General features: G+C 42.1%; 1 protein-coding gene across 3 annotated transcripts in view; it reads right to left on the bottom strand.

The window, feature by feature from the left end:
- Positions 1 to 18874, bottom strand: part of LOC115147218 (VPS10 domain-containing receptor SorCS1) — a 139676-nt gene that overhangs the window by 62712 nt on the left and 58090 nt on the right. For all 3 annotated transcript variants that reach the window (XR_003866295.1, XM_029689325.1, XM_029689324.1), the window contains exons 2-3: positions 7561 to 7628; positions 4313 to 4412 (exon numbers count right to left, since the gene is read on the bottom strand). Coding sequence is in view for 2 of the 3 variants with exons in the window: in XM_029689325.1 (XP_029545185.1) it covers positions 4313 to 4412; positions 7561 to 7628 (168 nt within the window). In the remaining variant the exon portion in view is untranslated. The remainder of the gene's footprint in view (positions 1 to 4312; positions 4413 to 7560; positions 7629 to 18874) is intronic.

Below are 18874 nucleotides of genomic sequence, written 5' to 3'. Positions count from 1 at the left end.
GAAATGTGGATTATAATTAATGGACATTTTTTAGTGGGGGTTGAACATGGAATACACTAGAAGTTTGCATTTCCTGCAGTGCAGGAAAATTCTCAGCAACAAACGAGTGATCAAATGAAGATCCTACATCTGTACGTACCCTCATTTGTACTTCTTTGGGAAGTGATGGGAACATTTCTAAAGAGTTTGTCTTTACTACTTTGAGGACAGTTTGAGGACATTAAAAATAAATGTGCACTTATAAATACGTGCTTGTTCCAAAAAGAGTGGCAATGAATGCAAGTATTTGAACTCTGTAGTGGGAGAGATCTCATCTGAAGCAAATTCATATTCCACCCACCTGCCTGTTGATGCTGTCTGAGCTGGACAGAGGCTGTCATTGTTTTGGAGCACAACACACACACACAGAAATAATTAAGGCCTTCGCCTGAAACATTTGTGCCGATGACTGCTGCTTTAGTCAATATGTTCATGAGAGGAAGCATTCTTCAGTATTTTCCATAAGCGCCGGCCGTCGGCTAAATAGCCGATAACACTCATTGTAAGCCGGCTACTTTTTCCACTTCATAAATTAACTAGGCATTTTTTCATTTAAAAGTTTCAATTAGATAGTCAGAAAAGTCCATAAAGCCTTCTGCCACTAAAATGAATGATATGCATCTTCTAGTGATCTATTGATAGGACAGACGCCTGTCAGTCTTTCGCATGTTTTATCGGCCTATACAGCCACGGAGTCGGGGAGCATAGGCTATTTACTGTGCTTTGATTGATTACTGAACAGTAAGTGTTGACTAGTTTATAAAAGGTTTCGAAATGACTGAATAAAGTCAATCTCCTATGTCCCTTTGCTATTCATAAATCATACAATGTAGTTATGTCCATGGAATCGCATCGGGACATGTAAACCAAAAGATCTTGTTTGTTTTTTCCTAGGATTCGAAGACCATGAAAAAAAAAAAATAATAATAAAACTTGCCAGTGACTGTAAAATGACTCGTCAGTGTAGCCTAGTGATGGGTTGTTTGCGAACTAACAGCTCTTTTTTTTTAATGGATCCGTTAGGTGAACGGAACCCAATCTCATCGGTAAAAGACGTGCGTTTTGGCTCCCTAATTTGCATACTGGTAGGTTACTCCTGCTTTTTTGTCGATTATCTGCAGATAAATTATGAAAAACATTCGACGAAGATGTTGAATTCTCACTGCAGGAACAATAAGAAGTGGAGAGAGAGCCTCATTCTGGTCCAAAATATGATACAGATTGAAGGATACAAAAGTTCAAGTAAATTATACTTATACGCTAGTATTAAAGATATTGATATAGGCCTACTGATTTAATTAAAGTTAATAGGAAACTGCTGCTTTCTGTTTAGCAAAGCCCATGTTTAACACCTGCTTCATTCTTCAATAATACCGGTTGAAGTAAGACTGTAAATGTGACTTGAATCTCAAGACAGGTTTAATGTTAAAGAGGTTATCTTACTTAGAAAATAGTTGTGCTCAGGACTAGGCCTAGACAATATCCAAAACTACTAACACACTACATTTCAATCATTTTACTATAAAGTAATGTCTTTCTACTTAATACCACAACAAATTTTACCAAAATGCGAGGAAAAGTCATTCAATTATTCTATAATTTAGGGGTGTATTTTGGATGGAATCAAGGCATTAGAATGTACCAGAGGCCACCAAAATTGAGCTTGTTCTGCCATTTTCACGGAAAACAGAGCTATTACTTCCCAAAAAAATATCACTGCTTCTGAGAAGGAACCAGAGAGGTTGTTTGTCTGAATCTGTCCGTCGCTCAATGAGCCCCCCATCAAATTCCTTTCATTTTCTGGTAGCATTAGCCGCCCTACCAAACATTTATACAAGATAATGATCTGCAAGCATGTCAGAGGGGTTCTCGATATTTACCGTCATTACGCATTATTTCTTACGTTTCTCTGTATTAAAACCTGTTTATCCACTATTTGCTTGTGGTTGCTCTTCAACTGGACTGCTCTGCTCTGATTCTCTGCACCTTAGCACACATGCACTCACCCACACAGACATATCACAACGGCTGCTACAAGACTTATTATACTGCTCAATTTATACACTGTGCCCCGCCCAAACGTGTAAATATTGGACTGTAAATTGTGCCTTCCTGTATTACACTTATGCTAAAATGTTTATTCTATTCTACTGAACCATTAACTTTATGTTTCTATCATCTTGTATTATGTTTTATTGTGGTTGCACTGTCCAGAAGGAACCTGCCAGTAAGTGTTTAGTTGGATGATGTATACCATGCGTATCCCATACATACAAGTAATACAACTAGAAACTACTGATAGTACGGTTATTTGCCTTCGCAAGTGTTTCCCTTATAAGCATTCTCATACTCAGAATGAGTCAGAACGCATGCAGTGTTCTGATCTCAGTGATAAAATAGTGGTCCATTGTTTCTGACTGGTCTCCACTGGTCCTTGTACACCAGTGACCCCATGCATCTCTCTTCCACTCCTCTCTACTCCTCCATCCCCTGCAGCAACAGAAGGTTGACTTACCCCAACAGCGTGGGTGACAACTAGCCAGAGTGATGATGACAAAGGTAACCTGGGTCCAACAGGCTGTGTGTGTGTGTGTGTGTGTGTGTGTGTGTGTGTGTGTGTGTGTGTGTGTGTGTGTGTGTGTGTGTGTGTGTGTGTGTGTGTGTGTGTGTGTGTCATTAGCACCCAGTTACTCATTTTTACACGTCATATCACCTGAGTTGTGTGTTAAAGGGGCGGCTCTGCAGTAGTATGCTGTTGTCATTTTAGAAACCCACTAGCTGTGTTTTGTTTAGAGAGACATACACTGAGTGTACAAAACATTATGAACATCCTTTTTGAACACTCAACACCTTGTAGAGTCCATTGGCCCAACGAATTGAGTCTGTCTTGAGGGCAAACCAATGTTACAAAAGGTGTTCCTACTGTTTTGTACAGTCAGTGTATAAGCTAGAAGGTTTGCTGCAGAGACGGGTTGAATTACTTGGAACGGCCCACTAAGGTCTTTGTAAGATTACAGGCTATTTGACTCTTAGTAGCTTGTTAGTTTCTATTTTGTAGCAACATCAAGGCCTATACCTTCCACTTCTTTTCAATAAAACTTTTCAAAACAGCGCAGGCTAATGTTCCACAGGCTAACAGTCCACACTATTCCACAGGCTAACAGTCCACACTATATTTAAAGGAAATGGTAAAGCTCACTATACTGTATTCCCTGTATGTCTCACTATCAACATCTGTTAGCTTGACAAGCTTTTCCTGGACTTTGTTTTTTATTTTGCACGATTATCTAGGCTTACTTCCTACCTCTTGTTAAGATAAGTGTTCATGTTCCAAACAAAACAGGCTAGCATTCCACATGACAGTCCACAGCAATGATAAAGCTCACTGCTGTTTTTCCTGTCCTCTCACCATTAGCTTGACACCTCTTTCCTGGTCTATGACAGAAGCTTTCTCATTGGACTGTACACGGGGGTGAGGAGAGGTGGAGTGGAGGTTAGGGGGCACATTTCATCTTCATTATTAGACAATAATTAACTAGGAGAAAATGACCTGTTCCGATTAGAGTCTTGTTAAAAGGGAGGAATGTGAGAATGGAAGGATGAAGGGAGTTGGGACTAATGATTCGAATTGTCAGGATGGCTCCTCTTGAGGGTTGTGGGAGAAGGGGTTGGGGGTGCAGGGGTTGGGGGGGGCAACGGTCACAAATATGAAGAGCTTGTCTATCCTTTGATTAAAACACTGGAATTTATTAAATCCTTCTTCTTCCTTCCTTTTTGTTTTGTCTGGTCTATAATTCATTAGTTCCGGAAAGAGAGAAATTATAGGGTCGGTATAAATATTAACGATTGGAAGTATTTTCTTAGAAGATCACTGCTAACTCTCTGGGTGGAGATTAGCATGGCTTAATGGATGTGGCGGATACTGTTGAAGATGACAGAGGCACCAAACAGACATGGCAGTACTAACTTCAAAAACGTATGTTCGTTTTATATCGGCAGTTGACATCTCCATTGACGTGCCTTTGTAAGTGTATCCAACTGCACCGCAATGAGTAGATCAACATTTTCTACTACAAAATGACTTAGAAGTTATACTGACAGATCGTTCGACATTGAGTCAAGTGGGCTGTTTTATATGAGTTAGGACATTTGTCAGCATTTACAGTGTAAGAAACACCCCACACAGAGAGGCATTTAGAAAGCAGACGGAAAACTAGAATGTTAACTATGAGATAAGACAAAACAACACTTAAAACGCATAAATGCACCTTACCTTCCTCTTGTTGTTGGGACTGACGTACAAGTAGCTGAGGATTGTTTTCGTCCCCACTTTCTCATTGAGCTTCTGGTAAGTGGTTCCGTAGTCGGTTGACCTGGAATTTAATCAGAGTGTTTGATGAAGACTTGATGAATTACTTGTTGTAATTAAAAATCTTCTGGAGAATGTTTAGTAGGAGAACAAAAAAAAGCATGCACAGTTAAGTCCCACCTCCTTGTGGGTCGCTGTTCTACGACGACACGCTCAGATTACAAGGGATAAACAACCATAACCTAGCCAGGGTGTATGTCTCCAACTATCTGACCAATGTCCAGCTCTTCTTTTAAAAACAGCACAGAATTCAAAACAGCATCACCAGGAACAATAGCAATTGTTCTGGAATAGTTTCTCTGTTATGGTCCAGGAAAAGATTTTAAGTCAAATCATGTCATTTACTCCTTCAGTCCAAACTGTTAGGAGAAAAAGGCACAACAAAGTGAAAAACTTCACGTAAAGCTGAAAGACTGGCTGCGTAGTCTCAAGTGGACTGTTCTATGGCTGGTCAAAGATGAAGCCATTGAACCATGAGTGAGACTAGCTTTATGTAAAGTTTTCACATGGCCTCCTACATTGTCATTCACACAAAGCTTCCTGTTTTAAAAGGAAGTAACAGCAATGTTTGAGTGGATTTTGAAAAGAATTCTGAAAAGGCAAAATAATGTGTGAAGTTTTTTGGAGGTCGTGTCTAGGTAGCACAACTCTGTTGTTTCAAAGTATCACCATATCTGTCAGCATAAAACTACTAACCCAATTTGGATCCCAACAGTTGAGTCAAAGCTAACAGTGGATGAAAGGGGATTGTGCTGAAATATTTAAGCGATGGTCAGAGTACTAATGTGAAATTTGTGTTCCGTCTGGGATGTGACATTCCAGAACGTCTCGAAGTTTGAACAACTTATCTCCCCTGCCAGGTTCATTTTATTCATAGAGAAGCGAGGCTCAATCAAGGAGCTATTTCATGTTCAGCTAAAACACACACACACACACACACACACACACACGCAAAGCAGGCAAAGCTTCAAAAATACACCATGCATGCATCACCCTTCAATGCTTGTTACTACTACAAACAAAGCAATCACTGACTTCGATAGAGGGTTTTCATTCATCCTGTGCTTATAGAAATGTTAAATCCTGATTTTGGAAACTCAATTGAAATGGAAGCGTTACAACTTTGAAGTCGTTTTTTTTTTGTAGTGAAGTTGACAAAGAACAAACAGAAACACACAAATAGCCCAGCCCCATGACACCAGCTTGGTGACTTTTATTTTCCCTTTTTCAGATTTATTATGGGATGGTTTCCATGTCGATTAAATATGGGCGAACTCCTGAATACCAGCGGTAGCATCTATCAACGGGTGGATCCATCGACACTTTGGACCACAGGACAATGACATCATCTGGCTATTGATCTGCTCCTCATAGAACCCCATCATATGGCTGCTGTGATTTAAGGCCCAATGACTTACTTTTAGTGGTGCAGCAACTCTCGACATGAACCAATGAAACCAATACTATCGGCCACCCCCCTCACATCATATACCTAGCTGTTTTAGCTGAGGGTTCAATTTCAAGCTCTTTTATTCATACCGGACTAGCGTGATACTGCCTTGTTGAGTTCTTTTCAAGGACAACAACTTTATTTTGGGAGGAGACTTAGAGCACCCCCAGTACACGCCCAATTAGATTTCCCCCCATATATCTACTGTACTATGACAGCAGCAGCCCGAAGCCCTGTTGTCTTCCCTATTGGAGTTTGATTAATCAATGAGTGGGGGGTATCTGGAGATGGTTAGCTAGAGGTCGCTAATCGCATTAGCGGGGTGCAACGTAAACAATAAACAGCTTGAAACGTCCAACGGATGGCAGCTTTGCTGAGTATTCCAAATTAATTCATGAATGCCTCGGCGCATTCCGATAGCATTTCTCTCTCCACTCCGCTTTGAGAGCAGCAGGTTGGGCTTGTACCCCATCCCATTTCTGCCCCAGCTTTGATGGCTGTCTTCCATTCTTAAACTACCAGGTTCTCCATCTCTCCCTCATGAAGTGAGGGAACAGTCAATGTTAGATGCACCATTAACAGGGTAAGGAGGTGTCACGCCCGTTCACGTTTGAGCCATCCACGACTTAAGCCACTAAAGGCTAGTGGTTAGGACTTAAGTGGAGACAGTCATTTAACGCTACATTTACCACTGCTGTGGTTGGGAGATAGGCCTTGGGGTGACCCATGGATCTGTTGTGGACAAGGCCGCTGAAATCACTGGAAAGTCCTGAGGTCCATTTTCTGTTTTCCTCTTTCTCATATGAGGGCCACAATGTTCCAGCAGACCCGCACCGCTGAGATTTGTACAGATTTGACAGGCCTCCTGTTACAAAGTCTCTTAAATGCCAAAACCGCATTCTATCAACTTTAATGAATGCCAAGTGGAACAAATGTAAGAGCATTCAATTTGTCCCTCTTTCTACGAAAGCCTGGGGTAAAATAAGGCGATATGTCATAAAACATGTTCCGCTGAAAGGAGTCTATAGAAGAACAACTAAAATCCTCTAACTGCGGAGTTCCCAATGGACAGTCAAACACTTTCTATTTTCAGCCAAGTCTCAAACATACTTGTATGTCACAAATAACCTATTGGGCACCGAATCTCAAGGTAGCAAGAACACAACCTGTAGACCTACAAATACAAGATATTACAACTATAGCCAAGGGAGTGGATTATGTTTGAATTTAGTTTTCAGTAATGCGGAGAAGCCCCTTGAGCTGAAAGTGCAGCGAGACTCGCTTGAGCTGCACTCAAGGCCAGTCAAAGTAAGTGCACTTGGACAACACTGGAGAGCACATTGGCTGTCTGAGTAGCTGTGACTCATATTCACACTAATGCCTGTTTGCTTTGGGCTGAGTTAAACATCTGGTCGGTCGGCTGGAAGGTTCTGGCGACAGGTGCACGTTTTTCTGGCGAAAAGTCTCCTCAATGAGGAGAGGGCAAGTTGCACCGTTTAAATATTCAAGGTGATTTCGTGTAAGCCTTTGATTTGTCAACTTCTTATGGTGATGCACTTATGTATTTACAATGTGGTATACAAAGGAGACAGAACATGAAACCACCTTGTTGCTGCTAAAATCCGATATACAGGCAGTCACTGAAGACTTTACACAGAAATGTACACAGAAGACTTGCAATGACAAAGTATGATGTGCTTACCTCCACAATGAGCTCTCTGTGACACTGTTCAGGTTGAAGTCAAAGAGCTTGGTCAGCATGAGAATCACCTGCAAGACATGAAGAGAATTCCTTATTAATACACTTTAATACAGAGCCTACAAAAAAAATGCACGTTTCAACACACAATTCATCTTGAACATAAGTGTAATCACATTTCACATAGCATTTCAAAACATTTGATGATTCGTCCTGAATTACATTGTCAGCAGTCAAGGAGATTGTGTTTCTTCTACAGTATGCGAAATCCAAGGAAATTATCTGTTATTGGAGTTACAAGCCACAGGTCATCAACAATTTTTACATCCCCAAAAGGTTGCTGAATCAAATCCCCGAGCTGACAAGGTACAAATCTGCCATTCTGCCCCTGAGCAAGGCGGTTAACCCACTGTTCCCCGGGCGCCGATGACGTGGATGTCAATTAAGGCAGCCCCTCGCACCTCTCTGATTCAGAGGGGTTGGGTTAAATGCGGACGACATATTTCCGTTGAATGCATTCAGTTGTACAACTGACTAGGCACCCCCTTTCCTTTCCCATGTTCAAGTGGTGTCCCTTTATTTCATGATCACTTGTGTAATACAAGATGCTTCTTCCATACTGTCTAAAATCACCCATCACATCCTTTCAAAGTAGAAAACAGAAGGGACAGACAGGAAGATATTAAATGTTGGATATGTAACCTCTGTAGCCACACATGAAAAGGCATAGTTCCGTCTTTGGGAAACTCACGGTCTACCTGATAGAGAACACATTACACAAATGTGTCCTCCAGCAAGCTTGTTCGGGGGATCTGACTACTGACTAGCAAGCTCAGCTGAACTGTCAGCGAAAGGAACTAAAAGATACATCAGACGAACAGCGTGTGACGACTAATTATTAAGAGCTCATTACTTAATCATATCCTATTCAATCTAAACGCGGCACTGTAAATATTCTTTATAACTGTAACACCCTTAAAGTGCATGGGATTTAGAAGGAAAATCTGGGTCGATCCAAGTCTTCAGGGAAAATGAAAAGACAGATAAATTGCATTCTGCCCGAAGCAGAATGAGAACTACAGAAGCACGGGAACTACAGAAGCACGGGAACTACAGAAGCACGGGAACTACAGAAGCACGGGAACTACAGAAGCACGGAACTACAGAAGAACAGAACTACAGAAGCACAGAACTACAGAAGCACAGAACTACAGAAGCATAGAACTACAGAAGCACAGAACTACAGAAGCACTCGCAATCCATTTACTTTATGACTAGAGGTATATTTCAAATTCATTGCAATTTGTGGCGGTGGAGCTATTCACCAAGCCCATCTGTAGTTTACCAGTCTACTTTAACATAGTACTACAGACCCCTGACATGTCACGCAATGTTTGCTGTCTGTTAGCATGTTGCTAACTGTGTGGAATCGCCTGGAGTATGACGTCATGGGTTTGACAGTTTCGGGATTGTTCAAATGCTGTGGATGTCATACAACACGCAGAGGTCAGTAACAACATGTCCATCTTTATCAGCCTCATGTCATCCAGATGAGCTTAGCATCATCTACATAGCTTATTTTTCTCCCTCCAAAAACCCATAGGCGGTCTGAAACGTCTAAGAGGAACTGCACTGTATGCATATTCAGGGGGGGGGGGGAAAGTCCATAGTGTACAGCAAAAACAAAACAACCGGAGCCTATAAACAATTTGTACATGCCGTCTCCAAGACCGGCTACACAATGTTCCTTGGCTGCACGCTGCGTCATGGCAACATCCAACTGTTTCCCTGTCCCTCGGATACCTTCGAGTCTACCTCCCGCTGCATGTTGTGGAGGCAGGCGTGGCGGAGGAGGAGTCACCGTGGGAGTTGTGTGACTTTGTGAAGTGTGTTCTGCCAGCGTGGGGGCCCCGCGAGTGAGTTACAACGCCAGAACAGATGCACCTCTGCAGTGGGGAATTACATTGTGAGGCAGGCCCCTTTGATCACCCTGTATTATGTATGAGGGAACATCTGCGGCCTCGGAACGCACTGAACCAATACACCCCCCCCCACACACACACACACACGGCTGCTTTGGGTCGACCTGTGGAGGAGTTTAGGTTAGAGAGAAGAACCCATCAACACAAAACTTGTTTAAATTAAGAGCTTGTTCACAATGTAGCCCGGTGTCTCCTCTAAGCATCTGAGTGGTAGATACTACGGTGAGGAGAGAATTACCCCAGGGGACGAATAACCTTACATGTGCAGATGAGACCAATGCATGCTAATGACCCAGTCCATTTTGCTGGCCAGCTGGAGGGAGAATTCACACACAGGCACGTACACACGTGCACAAAGGCGCACACACACACCCACACACAACCACCTCCACAAGGCTTCTCTCTCTCTAGCTCTGTCCCTCCTTGCTCTCTCCTAAATTCTACCAAAACCTCGAAATTCAGTTTTTCTATATCTGTTTGACAGAGCAGTTGCCCTTGTACCAATGTATCTCTGTACTCCATGCCTATGCCGCCACCTGTTTCTGTGTACTAGAGCCAGGTTCTCTATCACCTCGCCCTCGCTCAAACAACCAATAACCTGGACAGATAAAGTCCTTTAAAAGCAAAGTAAGCAGAGCTGTAGAAGCGGAGCAGGCCAGGCGGGGCTGGCTGTGTAGCTGGCATCATTAGCTGAAGGACAGTGTGCATGCGGACCCTTCTGTCTGCCACATATGGAGCCTAATGTGGGTGGCCATCAGCGTGCGTCCGTGTCAGATGGTCTCCCCGCTGGAAAGTGCATATGCTACATTACCGAGCTTGCCAATTAGGCCCGTGGGTAGACTCCTACTGTAAATATTACCTTGCCGAGCAATAGAAGGAAAAGACAGACTTTTAAAAATGAAGATATCTGAGAGGGACTAACGATGGGGAGAGAGTTGTGTGAGGGAGAGAAAAAGAACAACAAGAAGGTCATTCTACCAGAAGCGGTTAGGAGTTGTTTGAAGGAGAGAAGATGGAGGACTGTGACTTTCATTAGCTTGGAAGGTGTTTGGGTTTACGTGGCTGTGGCAGGTTGAGGCGGCAGCTCTGTTTATGGATGCATTATGCTGAAAACCCCACATTGAAGTAAATCATTGGGCTTCAGAAAATGTTCGAGGTGGTGGGCCTGGTGAGGTTTGTATTAAGATAAGTGTCCCCTTTCGAATAAGTAAAACTTTCAAAGTGCATTGAAGGCCAGTTGGAGGGAGTTTGCAAATGTTATGCTAAGACTCTGGCTGGCAGAATTTTAGGGGGTATTAGAAATGCAGAGAGGTTTGAGCTCAGGGTGCGGATCAATAACAGCTGTGTTTCTGCAAAGACTTAAGTGCTTAGAGTTTCTCTTTCACACACAAATACACACAGAAACACACACACACACAGAGAAAAACGCACACACACTGGGTGCCTTTGTTGCCAGAAAACGGCTCGTTGTGTTTCCCACTATCTGGTGATTGTCCTTGACAAGGGGAGAAAAAAAAGAGAGCCCAGAACTGTAAACAAATAGAAAACATAGGGATCCTAGCCACAGCTTTGTCTGTGAAACTCCCAGAAATGAGACATGTTAAGCACACAATTCAGGGCATTCATATAAAACAATTTTTTTCCTGAAATCCCCTTTTTATTCTGTATTTCTTTCACTAAATTGTAATCACGAGAGAGAGAGTTGTCATGTTTTTTTCTGACTGCATGCTAAAGTACAATCCCGTATTCCTCACTCTCGTTAATGTTTCAGGTATCGTCTCAGATATTCAGATACTGTAGTAGGTGGATGCACTCTGGAGTCTTGAGTGTTCAAGATGCAATTTCGTAACCATGTAGTGAACACCGCTCGCACTCAATGCTTCTCCGTGTTTTTCATCTATAAGGAATGCATTACACCTCATATCTATTATATTCTTGAGAAAAAACAAGTCAAATATATAAATATCATATCTAAACATGATTCATCTTCCTAGATGCTCAAAAACCTGAATCTGTCAAACTCCGGAGGGATCATCGTGACAACATGCCTTCTCTCTGTAGGATTAGCTGTTGTTGTTTCATATTTTGGAAATATTTCACAATCCATGCCTATCCCAGATATGAAAGTAAAATGTAGCTGCGAAACCTTGATTTTCAAGTCAACTGTCAAATTCTTGGATATCCCACCAAAAATTTGTCTCCATTGAGGTTCAAAATGTGTCATTTGAGAGCAATGTCCCAGGGTAGGAAATGTTAGTATAAATACCAAACATTTATAGTAATGTTCTGGGATGCCTATTTCTGGGGCCTAAATTAGCTAGTCTTGTGTTAAAAATGTTTTCTTTTTTTTTCTTCTGACAATATTACCCAGAAACCACAGTGATATCGTTTTCTGTATACTTTAAGACCAACATATTCAGTGTTGTAAACCCACTTGTTGACATACCCAAAGGGTTTTAGTCAAAATGCATGGCTGGATATTGTATGTTGATATGTATATTCCAGGTTGGATACTATGTTAATAAGATGTTATATTGTACTGATGTACTTAGTAGATATCTGCCATGCTTGTATGTGCTTAGTCCCATCAGCAGAAGAACAGAAACAAAAAGACACCATGGTGGGAAGACGACTCTGAAGTTACTAATACACATCCAAGGTGAAAATGCAGATTTTCATTGCTGTAGTTTGACTCTGCCACCTACAATGCTAATGACCTGATTAGATGGCAGGTTTCACTTTCTTCACAGTGTGATCACTGTTACAGGGGAAGACATGGAGCTACTGTGTGTGTGTGTGTGTACAGTGAGGGGAAAAAGTATTTGATCCCCTGCTGATTTTGTACGTTTGCCCACTGACAAAGAAATGATCAGTCTATACTTTTAATGGTAGGTTTATTTGAACAGTGAGAGAGACAGAATAACAACAAAACAATCCAGAAAAACGCATGTCAAAAATGTTAAATTGATTTGCATTTTAATGAGGGAAATAAGTAATTGACCCCCTCTCAATTAGAAAGATTTCTGGCTCCCAGGTGTCTTTTATACAGGTAACAAGCTGAGATTAGGAGCACACTTTTAAAGGGAGTGCTCCTAATCTCAGTTTGTTACCTGTATAAAAGACACCTATCCACAGAAGCAATCAATCAGATTCCAAACTCCCCACCATGGCCAAGACCAAAGAGCTCTCCAAAGATGTCAAGGACAAGATTGTAGACCTACACAAGGCTGGAATGGGCTACAAGACCATCGCCAAGCAGCTTGGTGAGAAGGTGACAACAGTTGGTGCGATTACTCGCAAATGGAAGAAACACAAAAGAACTGTCAATCTCCCTCGGCCTGGGGCTCCATGCAAGATCTCACCTCGTGGAGTTGCAATGATCATGACAACGGTGAGGAATCAGCCCAGAACTACACGGGAGGATCTTGTCAATGATCTCAAGGCAGCTGGGACCATAGTCACCAAGAAAACAATTGGTAACACACAACGCCATGAAGGACTGAAATCCTGCAGCGCCCGCAAGGTCCCCCTGCTCAAGAAAGCACATATACATGCCCGTCTGAAGTTTGCCAATGAGCATCTGACCTCTGTGATTGCCAACAAGGGTTTTGCCACCAAGTACTAAGTCATGTTTTGCAGAGCGGTCAAATTATTTCCCTCATTAAAATGCAAATCATTTTATAAAATTTTTGACATGCGTTTTTCTGGATTTTTTGGTTGTTATTCTGTCTCTCACTGTTCAAATAAACCTACCATTAAAATTATAGACTCATCATTTCTTTGTCAGTGGGCAAATGTACAAAATCAGCAGGGGATCAAATACATACATACATACAGTGAGGGGAAAAAAGTATGTATGTATGTATGTATGTATGTATGTATGTATGTATGTATGTATGTATGTATGTATGTATGTATATATATATATATATAAATAAGCTACTGGGCTCCCCGACTTCATTTCAATTGAACACTGTTGAATTTACTTTTATACAGTACCAGTCAAAAGCACCAGCTTCAGAAATCAGCAATTAACTAACTGCACCTCAGATTACAGCCCGTTCAGAGGAGACTGCGTGACTCAGGCTTTCATGGTCAAATTGCTGCAAAGAAACCACCACTAAAGGACACCAATAAGAGACTTGCTTGGGCCAAGAAACACGAGCAATGGACATTAGACCGGTGGAAATCTGTCTTTTGGTCTGATTAATCCAAATTTGAGATGTTTGGTTCCAACCGCCATGCCTTTGCGAGACCCAGAGTAGGTGAACGGATGATCTCTGCATGTGTGGTTCCCACCGTGAAGCATGGAGGAGGTGTGATGGTGCTTTGCTGGTGACACTGATTTATTTAGAATATAAAGCACACTTAACCAGCATGGCTACCACAGCATTCTGCAGCAATATGCCATCCCATCTGGTCTGCGCTTATTGGGACTATCATTTGTTTTTCAACAGGACAATGACCCAAAATACACCTCCAGGCTGTGGAAGGGCTATTTGACCAAGAAGGAGAGTGATGAAGTGCTGCATCAGATGACCTGGCCTCCACAATCACCCAACCTCAACCCAATTGAGATGGTTTGGACCGCAGAGTGAAGGAAAAGCAGCCAACAAGTGCTCAGCATATGTGGGAACTCCTTCAAGACTGTTGGAAAAGCATTCCAGGTGATTACCTCATGAAGTTGGTTGAGAATGCCAAGAGTGTGCAAAGCTGTCATCAAGGCAAAGGGTGGCTATTTGAAGAATCTTAAATATATTTTGATTTGTTTGACACTTTTTTGGTTACTACATGATTCCATATCTGTTATTTCATAGTTTTGATGTCTTCACTATTATTCTACAATGTTGAAAAAAGTTAAAATAAAGAAAAACCCTTGAACGAGTAGGTGTCCAAACTTTTGACTGGTACTGTATACTGCCATGAATTATGCATATAGACTGCAGAGATTGTTCACAATCTATTGTTTTTGGGGTTTGAGTGTGCGTGCGTGTGAGTGCAAATGTGCGTGCGAATGAGCGTGGTCGCGCGCATTGAATGTGCGCACGTGGGTCTTCAAATGAATGACGTGTCTGAAAATGTTGAGTCGGGTAATAAATCACTGTTTAGTACTTTGCCATAAGGGGAAGATAACACTTGACACAATTATTGAAATTGAATTCATGGACACTCTCGCTCTAGACAAAAGATAACAGGACTATTCACATTATCCCAAGTAGGTAAGGTTCCTGCCTGCGTAGAATGAAAAGCCAGAGCTCCAACAATTGAGTTTTAACTTCCAAAGTAGGTTACAATCCACCCACCGGTTAAATATAGTACATCACTTCCGTGCCGCGAGAGAGGAATGTGGTTGCTCACTCCTGATCATTTGACAAATAAAACTGAATATATGAATGTTAATCCAATGAACCCGTTCACATATCCCCGGGGAATATTGCAATAACCCATAAAACCTTGAACTGTCAACGTGGAAAATCGAGTTTTATGTTAGCGGTGACAGAAAGGTGTAGATATGAAAGCACTATGAAACTCAGACACTCTCAAAGTTTCTAGTGGTATTGAATGGGAATGACAAGTCTGTGGGTATATGATTTTCAACGATTTGAATATCAAGTTTTATGTTAGCAGTGACAGAAAGGTGCGGATATGAAAGCACTACACAACACAGACATACTCAAAGTTGAGACTGGATGCAAATCCGAGTCTATGAGTAAAATGCTGTGGCTGACTAGGATTTTGGTTCTAGACTACAGAGGCCCAAGAGGCTAGTCTAGCGGCTGTTTTCCCCGTGTTAACAACACAACCTACATGAGATTATTAACTACAGTCGCTACACTAGTAGACACATGGAGCGTGACAAATAAAGCTAAAAAGAATCTCGCTCATTGCAGATTAATTATTCAGATGGTCATCCTCAGAAGTAGCATCAGCTCACTAATGGGATGATAAAAGGTATTTACAAAGCTACATCCATCCATCCGGCAAAGGCAATCTCTTCCCCCTCTCTCCATCAGAGGGAAAATAAATCGGTCCACTTTTTCTCATTGATATCACTTGATTTGCCTCCAATTTGGGGCTGGGTAGTTTAAGTAGTAGGGGCCGAAGGCAGATGAACACTCCCTCCAGGCTTTGCTGCCAGAGCGAGAGAGCGAGCGAGAAGTAGGAAGAGGGAGAGAAAAGAAGGGAGAAGAGAGAGCGAAGGAGGAAGAGGGAGAGAGCAAGAGAGAGAGAGAGGGGGGAGAGAGATGGTGGTAGTAGCTAACAAGCTCTTCTCTGTCAATCTCTCGCTTTGTTCCCATTATTCAGAATCAAAGACTCCTGATTCCCAGCATTTGCATGTGATTAAAGGTGATTAGCAGTACAGCTCCACAGTCTAAACCAACACTTCCCTCCCTTGGATTCATCACGGCCCACCTACTGCTACTGTTGCAATCACCACCGCCATGACAGACCACCTTTTTGTTGTTGTTCAGCTCTGTTGTGTAACCATTGTGTGAGGCACCTCAATATCAACATCATTCACGTGCTTAATTTGCATCAAATAAAAGACGTTGGAAAAAAGACAAACCAAAGTAGATATTATGTTGAGGGATAAAAACGATACAAATTAGAAACAAGCTTTTCAAGTGGCTGAGTTTGACGCGGTGGTTAAAGAGATAGCCGTTAACACGAGAACACAGAGGAATGAGAATTGCAATCAACGGGGGTCTTAACCTTGTCTCGCACGTCACTGTAATGAGATGATAAAATGAATCCCCGGGGGGTTGGAACAAGCCGTATTCTAGCGTGTACACAGAAAGCTGTATCAATACGGGAGCAATTGCTGCTGAGCTTCATACTCTGGTAATAGAATAAGAGACACGCGCTGCACACCAATAGGCACACTCAATTTCAGCACAAGAGAGCATTGTATAAGCTACAGTAAGAAAATGTATGGCATTCAGAAGTCAAAAATGTCATCAATGTCAGAGATATAGCAGTATTCCGAATAGTCAACAATGTCGTCAATTTTAGAGATAGCAGTATTCAGAATATTCAATATTTCCTGTATAAAGAAAAACAAATAAAAACAAGAGGAAGGAGAAGACAGAACTCTGGTTTCAATCACAGTCCAATGGAGTTTGATCAATCTCCCCATGATGTCAGATCTGACCAAGACTTCAACCCAGTCGACACAGGAAATCATTCAAGGCCAGGCCGTTAGCGCCAGCCTTGGCTGAGGAGGCCACACACAAACAAGGACAGAAGGGAAGCCGCCATGCTAGGGCCAGAAACACCAAAAGATTGATAGGACCAGACGAGACCAACACTGTAGCCAGCAAGGGGGAAAACACAACCTGTTGTCGAGTCAATGGCACCCATTTCTAAAGTGTCATCTGGAGACGATCTCATTGGCTACCATCCACCAAATCCATTTACAGGGGGTGCAATCAGATTCATTGATCTGAACGGTGTCATTAACTAGGTAATACAGGGGACATGATGTAAACACGATCAATGTCCGTCTCCCCAAGGCCTCTCCTTTCAACACAGCGCTTAATAAATAGCCTCACCTTCACTGTAATGTAAACTCCATTCAAGTACAATTTATAGGCCTCTATCACCTCCTTGATTACTTATGGTATATCATCATATGGATGCGCATTCCACGCCACGAACAGTAGTACTCAAAGCTCGGGAATTGCCGCGACACCTTTAGCGTTGACCTTTGCATAGATGTCCCAGTAAATCATGTAAATAGTGGGGTTAGTGAGCCGTGGTGTATTTGTTTACTACAGAGGGACATGCCTGGGCAAGTCCAGGCGGAACCATACGGCTATTTAAAATCTCAACAATAATGAGTTGTTGTGTAACGGACAGGCGGGAGGCCCCTATTGGTTAGTGGTTCGGGATCGGGAGTGATTGATCGGTTGGTTGACCCGCGTCCGCCGGCCCCCTTTACTGTTTTTAATGGTGTTCTTGACACTATATCCAATTACTTAGAATAATTATTTGGGCTTGGAGAGCTGATGACTGGCTGCATTTTGGAAATGTGAGACTGGATTGCGTCCAAGTTAATGCATAAATTAATAGACCAGGCCACTGGGAGGGGAGTTGTTCAATCTCTCATGGAGAGAGGAGGCTACTGTATACAAGGAACTCCTCAGTGACGAGACAATTGAAAGCAATAAACCCTGGAGGTTATTGGTAGGACATAAACCTCCACTCCCCTTATCCTCTTGTCTATTTATTGTGACTTCACATATACAAACGGCAGCACACACAGATCCACTCACCTCTATAGGCCCGAGAAAGGAGAAAGGGAATGGGATTCTCCTTGGTCAGCTAAAATGGAGGAGAGCGAATGAGTCCTTAGGGATAACAGGGAGATTATGGAAAGGGGAATTAACAATTGAGAGACGCATAACTGGTTTAAAGTTTTATCTATTGACTAATCGACAAAGACTCAGGCAGGATCCATAGAAAGCCAAGGGAAGCTGACCTTTTTGTTGCAGGTCGTTCCGCGTGTTCTTGTAATGCAGGGGAGAAAAGTCCCGTTTGAAAGGCACGGCTAAAATAAGCTGCTCTGCAGAATACAGTGTACAAGTTGGCGGATAGGGACATTCTGCTTACTTTTCAGGGACAAAAGTTCAGCCCGGTCTGTGGAGAAAAGTGTCAGTGGAAGAGACTGAGCATACTAATTAATAAACTCTAAAAACATACTGTTGTTCAGTATGTACTAATACCATTCTAAATTGATGCATTTAAATCCAAACACTTGAAACAAACCCTTCATGAAGTTGTCCTTTTTGACACTGACTTTGTGAAATTAAACTCCCTCTCCCTAGACAGTTGTTACCTGATGATTAAATCTTCAATCTCAAATGTATGCCAACTGTAAAAAGGTCGCCAGCTAATTTGATTTGTGGGCCCCCAAAGAAATTCATTATAAATCTGAAAAACACATGGAGGGAATTCGCATTTGAAATGTGTTTTATGATTACAGAAATGTAGAGAGCAGCTTTATTGTACAATATGTACAATACAGCTACGCAAAGTTCAGTTAGATGTAATTCACTTTGTGTATCCTGGGGATATGGTTATTATTAGCAAAGGGATGTAAGAGTATCTGAAATTAAGAAAACAAGCCTGATCCATTCATTCCAATTAATTTCCAGCATTCCAAATTCTGCCAATTCTGCACTTAGCTTACCTTACCAATCGTACTGTCCACCGTATTTACCAGATGGAATTAGTAATAAGTGGATGTATTGACTTGGCGAGGTCACAGGAGGTAATTGTTACCCATGTATGAGACGGAATCCACTGTACTACAAACTAGCCACTTCTCCTGA

Source organism: Salmo trutta, chromosome 14 (assembly GCF_901001165.1).
Source record: "Salmo trutta chromosome 14, fSalTru1.1, whole genome shotgun sequence".
Taxonomy (NCBI): domain Eukaryota; kingdom Metazoa; phylum Chordata; class Actinopteri; order Salmoniformes; family Salmonidae; genus Salmo; species Salmo trutta.
This window is presented reverse-complemented; position numbering and strand designations above follow the sequence as displayed.